General features: G+C 37.4%; 1 protein-coding gene across 1 annotated transcript; it reads right to left on the bottom strand.

The window, feature by feature from the left end:
* Positions 1–3,035: 3,035 nt before the first annotated feature.
* Positions 3,036–8,306, bottom strand: LOC308397068 (uncharacterized protein; the record flags this gene model as incomplete). Its single annotated transcript, XM_080882787.1, has 7 exons — positions 8,007–8,306; positions 7,156–7,383; positions 6,764–6,917; positions 6,492–6,564; positions 5,907–6,245; positions 3,252–3,305; positions 3,036–3,061 (listed from the first exon to the last, which is right to left on the bottom strand). The coding sequence occupies exons 1-7, from the start codon at positions 8,099–8,101 to the stop codon at positions 3,036–3,038; spliced, it is 969 nt and encodes a 322-aa protein (XP_080738913.1). The 5' UTR covers positions 8,102–8,306.
* Between the last annotated feature and the right edge of the window lie 301 nt (positions 8,307–8,607).

Genomic DNA, 8,607 nt, shown 5'->3' with positions numbered 1-8,607 from the left:
AGAATAATTGCTACGATGCCTTTCAGTCAGGTTTTAGACAGAACCACAGCACTGAAACCGCTCTGACCAAAGTGTTTAATGACATATGTCTGAATACAGACAGTGGAAAAATGTCAGTCCTAGTTTTACTGGATCTCAGTGCAGCATTTGATACAGTTGACCACAACATATTACTCAAACGACTGGAGAACTGGACAGGTCTTTCAGGAACTGTACTAAACTGGTTCAAAACATACGTAGAAAACAGGAAATACTTTGTATCAATAGGTAACTTCACATCTGAGCAGACAAGTATCACATGTGGAGTTCCCCAAGGTTCCATCTTGGGACCCCTTCTGTTTAACATCTACATGCTCCCACTGGCACAGATTATAAACAACAACAAAATAAACTATCACAGCTATGCAGATGACACACAAATATATATCACAATGTCACCAGGAGACCGAGGCCCTGTACAGGCTCTTGGTAAATGCATTGAGGAAATCAATGACTGGTTGTGCCACAATTTTCTCCAGCTAAACAAAAACAAAACTGAGGTAATAGTCTTTGGCGCCAAAGAAAAACGATTACAGGTCACCAGAGAACTTCAATCTATACATCTAAAAACCACAAACCAGGCGAGAAATTTGGGTGTAGTGATGGATGCAGACCTAAACTTAGAAAAACACATTAAGACAATAACAAAGTCAGCTTACTATCACCTCAAGAATATATCAAGGATAAAAGATCTGATGTCTCAACAGGACCTGGAAAAACTAGTCCATGCATTCATCTTTAGTAGGCTTGATTACTGTAACAGCATCTTTACAGGTCTACCTAAAAAATCAGTCAGACAACTACAGCTCATTCAGAACTCTGCTGCTCGAGTCCTCACTAAGACCAAAAAAGTGGACCACATCAGTCCAGCTCTGAGGTCCTTACACTGGCTGCCTGTCCGTCAGAGGATAGACTTTAAAGTTCTGATGCTGGCCTATAAAGCTCTGAATGGTTTAGGACCAAAATACATCAATGACCTCCTGACCCAGTATGAACCATCCAGATCCCTCAGGTCATCTGGATCCGGTCTTTTATCAGTTCCCAGAGTCAGAACCAGACACGGAGAAGCTGCATTCAGCTTTTATGCTCCTTATATCTGGAACAAACTCCCAGAAAGCCTCAGATCAGCTGAAACACTCAGTTTATTTAAATCCAGGTTGAAGACTCACCTGTTCTCAGCTGCATTTGAATAAAGCACCAAATCCACACTTTAAGCTTAAATTTCAAAACTTACATTTAACTACTGATTTTATCTACTGTTCTGATTTTATCTGTTTTGATTTTATATACTGTTGTTTGTTTGTTTGTTAATTAGTTAGTTAGTTTATTTGCTTGTTTTATTCAATTTTAAATCATGCTTTTTATTTGTTCTTGTTTCTAATGTCTCTGTAAAGCACTTTGAATCACCTTGTTGTTGAATTGTGCTATACAAATAAACTTGCCTTGCCTTGCCTTGCCTTGTGCGCATGCATAGAAACAATGGGTAGGATGGTTTGTCAGGTAGGATGGATTCCCAGAACACCGGCTAAAGACAGGCTGGTGAGCTTCCAGAGCTATCACTGACTCCACACACCAAGTTTCAGGTGTCATCACGCAAATTGACCAAAAGAAACCAAAGTTACAGCCCCTCTGATTTTAAAGGGCCAGAGACCAATTAAATTCTCCATGCGCACGGCAGAAAAGGGCCATTGCCATGTAATTGTGTGGTTAATTCTTCAAAAAATATATTTAATAAAAAGCATTTTTAGGCCTATTAATAAAATTAATTAATTTCTGCTTCTGTGACTGACCAGCACCCACTCCATGACATGCTGGTCAGTCACAGGAGCGCGTTCAGTGAGAGACAGATTACCGAAAAGCACCACTGAACGACACAGGAAATCATTCCTGCCTGTGGCCATCTCCCTGTACAGCTCATCCACTTAACACACTGTTTACTGCAACAGCTGCACCCTTCTTGCACATATTCTTTTTCAGCTACTTATTAATAAGTAACTTTTATGTATATATATGCCTGTATATATTGTGCTATTCTTAGTTAGCATATTATCTGTCTTTGTTAATGTTTGTTTATAATGGAGCACTGTAACGAAAAATAATTTCCCCTAGGGATCAATAAAGTATTCTGATTCTGATTCTCTTTAATACCTAAAAAAATTCAACTGGTATGATGTCCAATTGTGTGCCAAAATTGGACATTTTTGTACAACGTCTGGATATTCATGTATTGACAGGCCTGTAATTTTTCACTGTTTCACTTTAGAAACATAACTCTTTGCATAGATGATGTTTATATATTGGTTACTGAATTTCTGGAATCAAATGTGAACTGAGGCACATTTTTAAAAGGGTTATATGCTAAAAATAAAAAATTAGGCGAGGATAAAATCTACTTACTTTTTCTGTGTTCCAGTCTCAGTAACTTTGACACAGTAATATCTGCTTCAATACTTACACGTCTGATGAAATCTCACAAGTGTTAGCTTTATTTCGATACCAAGATTGTAAGGACAGAGTTTGTAATTGCAGAGAATTATTAAATTAAATTTGGGCATTACATTTTCGAGCAGGAAGCTCAAAATGTAACAGATTGTGTTATTAACCTCTTGGGGCTTAAGAGGTTAATAACACAATCTGAATTAAATTACCCAAACTGAAGTAGATTGCCACCCAGAGGATGGTATAGCCTTTACTTTTGTCAAAAACCAAAGCCCACTGAGCTATAAATAATCACAAGTACTGCAATGTTAAGGAAATGAATGTGATCAGGCTGCTCACAACACTTCCATAGCAGTACTTTACAAAGACAGAAGCCAAATAAAATAAATGAGCAATTTGCAAAATGTGTGCATTAATTAGAAATTATGACTTTTGTTACTTTAACATTTTTTCTCTTGACTTCATGTGTGTAAATTTATGTAGGAAAATTTGAGAAATAAACGGTATTCTGAAAACGTGAATCACATGATTGATTATATGATTATAATTAGCTGACATCAAAGCTGCTTGCTGTAGGGGGCATCTGGTTAGCAAAGATAATGAACAACAAAGTTAGTTTGATCCTGATTCCTGTGCCTTTAATGCGCTCAGGCTCTGTACTACAGCAATGCACCCCCTATTACAGAAACGTTGTTAGGGAAACAGCATGTTTATTAACTGCAATATCCTCATTTGAGGGCAGAGGAAAGTCTGGACAGTGAAGCACGACTTACCTTCTCCACCCCCTTGATAGGCAAGGTGTTTATGAGAGGTGACTGCTTCAAACTCTGCTTGATACAAAAACAGTGAAGAATAGATTAACCAAATTCAGCACTTTCATTGCACAGCTGAGCCACCCTTCCTCTGTGGTTATCAGAGTGTGACAAAATGATTACCTGAAGTACGACATCACTCTTATATTAATTTCGCAGCTATGTTTAGGGAATAAGGTCACTAGAGCTGCATTCTTCTTGTGGCAACAGTGCTGTCACACTGATGCATTTTCTAATCTGAATAGTTTTTATTTAATCACTGATACTATCAAAAGAACTGCGATAGGCACAAAATGTCAAATTTTTTATTTAGACATTCAAATGCCTCAAAACAATATCAGCAGTGATCTAAGCTGTACATTATAGTTGTTCTGTAATATAAACAGCGTTATAGTACTGCAGTGCAATATATTAATCTATTTAGTTATAAAAATGACTGAGTTTTAACCCTCTCACACCACATGTTTACATGTGGTTGTGGCAGTACTCTAAAAAGTTGGAAAAAAGACACATACAGTGTCACCTGGGGAACTGTACCCCAGGAAATGTAGGAATATTAAACTAACAGGTTAATTTCAATAGTTTATTTAACAAATCATTAAATCAAAAATAGGACTGACACTGCAACAATAACTTTAAATGAACTACTTAAAACAACCAAAGCAAAAAACAAACAAACATGGCAAATCAGTAAGTTAAAAAACTGAACATTTGTGGGGTAAACATATATATACATATATACATATATATATATATATATATATATATATATATATATATATATATATATATATATATATATATATATATATATATATATATATATATATATATACAGTGTTGGGGAGTAACGGAATACATGTACCGCCGTTACGTATTTAAAATACAAAATATGAGTAACTGTATTCCGTTACAGTTACCGTTTAAAAAGGTGGTATTCAGAATACAGTTACTTTGTTGAAATAAATGGATTACACTGCGGTACTTTCCTGTTTCATTTTGTCGCGGGTCAGGACTGTTTGGGTTTTGTTTGACAGCTACGTTCTGTTGTTCCAGGCGGCAGCGTTACGGTTGCCATGGTTACAGGGCGACGCTCTCTCTCTCTCTCTGCGATTGTGTGTTTCCTGGGTGAGAGAGCGCCTTTTCGTTGTTGTTGTGCTAAGCTAACAGGCAGAATGCTACAAGCATAGCTCTAAAGAATGTAGCATCATGGCCAGTGTAGTTCGTGCTGCAGGGAGAATGGACTGCCATACACGTTATGGGTCTGTGAGCGCGAGGAGGGAGAAAAAGGGGAGTGGAAAGGTACGAGTTGTTATCGAGGAAAAACGGGAGCTGGAAGCATGTAAATATAATAATAACCACTGCAGCCAAGAAGAGTGCCTGACGAGCCCAGTTGTAAGTAAGCTATTAAGACTCGACTGTACACCGTGTTCGTGTTTTCCTCCGAAAACAATAAGTTCCGTTGGAGCAGCCTTTCAACGCCTCTCTCTGTCTCTCACAGGCAAAGTTGACCCACACAACAAAGTAAAGCTAGTTTTCGGATACGAGCCGACAGGGACCCCGCCGTATTAGTCAGAGGTCCCTTTACTACAGTTCGGAGTCGCGGACCTTCAGTAATAGTAATAAATCACACAGCAATAGTACATTCACGCTGTTGTAAAAAGCATGATAATATATTAAGTAATCCAAAGTATTCAGAATACGTTACTGTCATTGAGTAACGTAACGGAATACGTTACAGAATACATTTTGGGGCATGTATTCTGTATTCTGTAATGGAATACATTTTAAAAGTAACCTTCCCAACACATATATATATATATATATATATATATATATATATATATATATATATATATATATATATATATATTAACTGCACTTAATTAATGCAGTTAATTAACTGCACTTAATTAATGCAGCACTACGGGCAATACCTACAACCACGATTACCGACACTAACAAGCTGATCTACAATACGGCAGCAGTGATCAGTGAGATGCTTGGCTACAAGTTGAACAGCGACAAGGGGCAGTACCCTCCATGGAGAAGGAGGCTAGAGGGCAAGATCAAAGTAGCACGGAGGGAGGTTAGCCAACTAACAGAGTTGCAGAAAGGTGCGACAAATAAGGTGCCTAAGAAATACAGCAAGCTGTCCATACCTGAGGCCTTGGAAACTGCCAAGCAAAGACTCACAGCCTTGGCCAGCCGCTTGAGGAGGTACACCAGAGAGATCGAAGGCAGGAGAATAAACCAGCTGTTCTCCACAGAACCAGCAAAGGTGTACTCTCAGTGGCAAGGGAACAATAAGAGAACAGCACCACCAAGGCTGGAGACGGAGCAATACCGGAAGAGCATATGGGAGAAGGATGCAACCCATGTCTAATATATATATATATATATATATATATATATTAGATATATATACTCTAATATAATACTCTAATATAATGCGCTTCCATGTCTGTTTCTGGACAGAATTTTGTAGACTTCAGTAAATCACTGTGCTTCTTTCCTATTTTTCCAGCAAAATACAAAGAAAGCAGGGGTGGCTCATGACTTTTGCACAATATAGCTCAAAAGATTAAAAGATACAAACATGTACAAAACACATACCTGTAGGATGTGCTGGATAAACTTGGCTGGGTAGGTCCATTGGACACACTGGAGGTGTTACTAGAGAAGACACGTGTGTCACCAGTAACACTGGCAGAAGAACCCGCTGATAAGCCAGGTGTGTTGTAACTGACAAAGGCAGATGTTCCACTGGAGTAAGGCTCATCCTCATCAGTAGCAACGACAGCAGGATTGGTGGACATTGTGAGGGTGTCAGCAGAGATGGAAGATTCAACAGTACAAACATCTTGGGTTGCAACGCACCAGATGACCTCATCATCAACAGACATGGACTGTGCGTTAACAATGGGAATGGCTGAGCTTCTTTAGAAATTTCAACTGTGAGAACACAAAGAACAGGAGTTTAACTTTTGAATAACATCTCATCACATATATAGCTTTTGCTTTTCATGTATTTAGGGGTACATTTCTTCCTGCTCAAAATATTAAACTAAATTTAAATATGATTTTAACAAAGACTTGACACTTAACTAAAGACACAATGGCTAAGATGACTAAGTAACAGACACTGAACCAACTTAATTTACAGTTTATTTGGAGCGACTTTTAGATAGGAATATTTACCGCATTTGTCAGAATTCAACGTTTCTGTGAAATCCTGCCTGCTTGTATGGCTACTCTCTCCATCAGAATATGTCTGTAAATTAAAACAGAGAATACATTTCATTTTACTGACAACAAAATGTCATAATAAATATTAGTAATATGTTTATGTATTATGTATTAAAACATAATACAAGTGACAATGTTTAAGGGAGTTTAAAATCCATCTTTGCCTTTTTCACTCTCATTTTATGAACATACATACATTTGCTGAAATGATCAGGATTACTTACTGATTCATTGTCCTCACATAAGGTGACCTTGTCAGGTCTGACATAAATTGACTTCTGATGAAACAGTTTTTTCACAAGGTCTCCATTCAAAGTCTGTTTGGAAGTGAGTGATGGCTCAACTAGTTTGGTGTGGCATGCCAGCAAAATCTGTAGCCTAGGGGAGGAAGAAAACATAGTGTATATGAAATTTTTGTTAAGGCTAACAGACTACAATACAATACAATACATTAAAAGGCTTAATTTTTGTTAACTCTAAAAGATATCAATCCAGTCATCCGATCGGTGCTCCCAGATCCTTTTTGGAAATACCCAAAGTTGACCTTTAATAGTATAATAATCTAAGTAACAAAATTTTTTTTTTTTTTTTTTATAAAAAAGGATCTAATGCTTACCTGCATCCTTCAAGAACTGGCTGGAAGGCAGTCCTTATTGCCTGCATTACTTTGTCTGAGTCCCAGTCACAGCTAAACTCCAGTGCAGATTTTATATGTCCATTTTCAAAAAGCCAAGCTTTTTTGTTACGCCTTGGCACATGTGTAGTTAGATGGTCTGGCAAGAGAATCACTTCTTTGGTGAAAGACTGAGCCACAGAATGTGACCTGCTTAGCTGTGCTGGAAACCTAATGGAGGATAAAGGCAAATTAAACATTTCTGCATGTAATATACTCACACTTCTCTGATCAATGAAGTACATTTAATTAAAAAAATACACCATGCTGTACACATGTCTAATCTGCATTAATAAACACCCTCTAGCCCCATGGTAGCTAGGATAGGCTCTTGGAATCCTGAATTGGATAAGTGGAAGAGAATGGATGGATGAATGGATGGATAGATGATGGAAGATAGTGGGATGGGTGGGTGGAGAAACTTAACAATCACATAAACAAATGTCTTCAATTCACGGAGTACTTTTTGTTGCTTTAAAAAAAGTTTCATTAAATTATATACTGCCAACAACTATGTATTGTAACAACTGATGTGCTTTGCTTTTACACAATGTTTGCAGATTAAGCTTACGGGACGTGAAATATTATAGAAATTGCATGTTTCCACAATTAAACAAATTAACTGTTGTGCACAGTTTAGTCTCCACGTCCACACGCTGTCAGTCTGTCGCACAGTTTTTTTGGTTTGTTTTTTTGTGATATTTTTGTTTACTTAGCTTCGTCGAGCAATTGAAACCTACGGGCTATTACTAACCTTCCACTAGTAATTTCAGTGCATTTAGTTCTGTTCTTACCTCTTCTGCCTTGGGCCCTTTCGAGTAAAAGGTCTAAGATTGTAGATGGGACCTGTTGTGGGGCACTCCTGTGATGTGGAAGGCACATTCTCCATAACGTTAGCTGGATAACCAGGGGTTATCTGACCGGAGAGGTTCACTGCATTTGGTCTTCCACGATGAAAAAGTGAATAAATTTCTTCATCAGTAGTACGATGCGGTACACTAGTACAAATATTAGGTTGGCCAGAACATGCATTTGCCAGGGTGTTAATTAGCTCCTCATTCCTTAGAATTTGAGCCACAAAATTCCGTGCGGACCTGCTCATAGTGCCATTCCTCGCAGGTACAAACAAGGAAAACACTAGATGGCACAAGTGCCTCCGTGACGTCAAGCTTCATTCTATAGAAGATCAGAAGATCATTCTATATATTCAAGTTTCATTCTATATATTCAGAAGATCATTCTATATATTCAGACTTTGGTTGGAATATACATATAATATTTTCCTAAAGGGCATTCCATAACACACACACACACACATGTATATATATATATATATATATATATATATATATATATATATATATATATATATATATATATATATATATATATATA

This window comes from Rhamphochromis sp. 'chilingali' (assembly GCF_963969265.1).
Source record: "Rhamphochromis sp. 'chilingali' genome assembly, chromosome: 5".
Classification (NCBI taxonomy): domain Eukaryota; kingdom Metazoa; phylum Chordata; class Actinopteri; order Cichliformes; family Cichlidae; genus Rhamphochromis; species Rhamphochromis sp. 'chilingali'.
The sequence above is the reverse complement of the archived record's forward strand: the minus strand, read 5'-3'. Positions and strand labels throughout refer to the sequence as shown.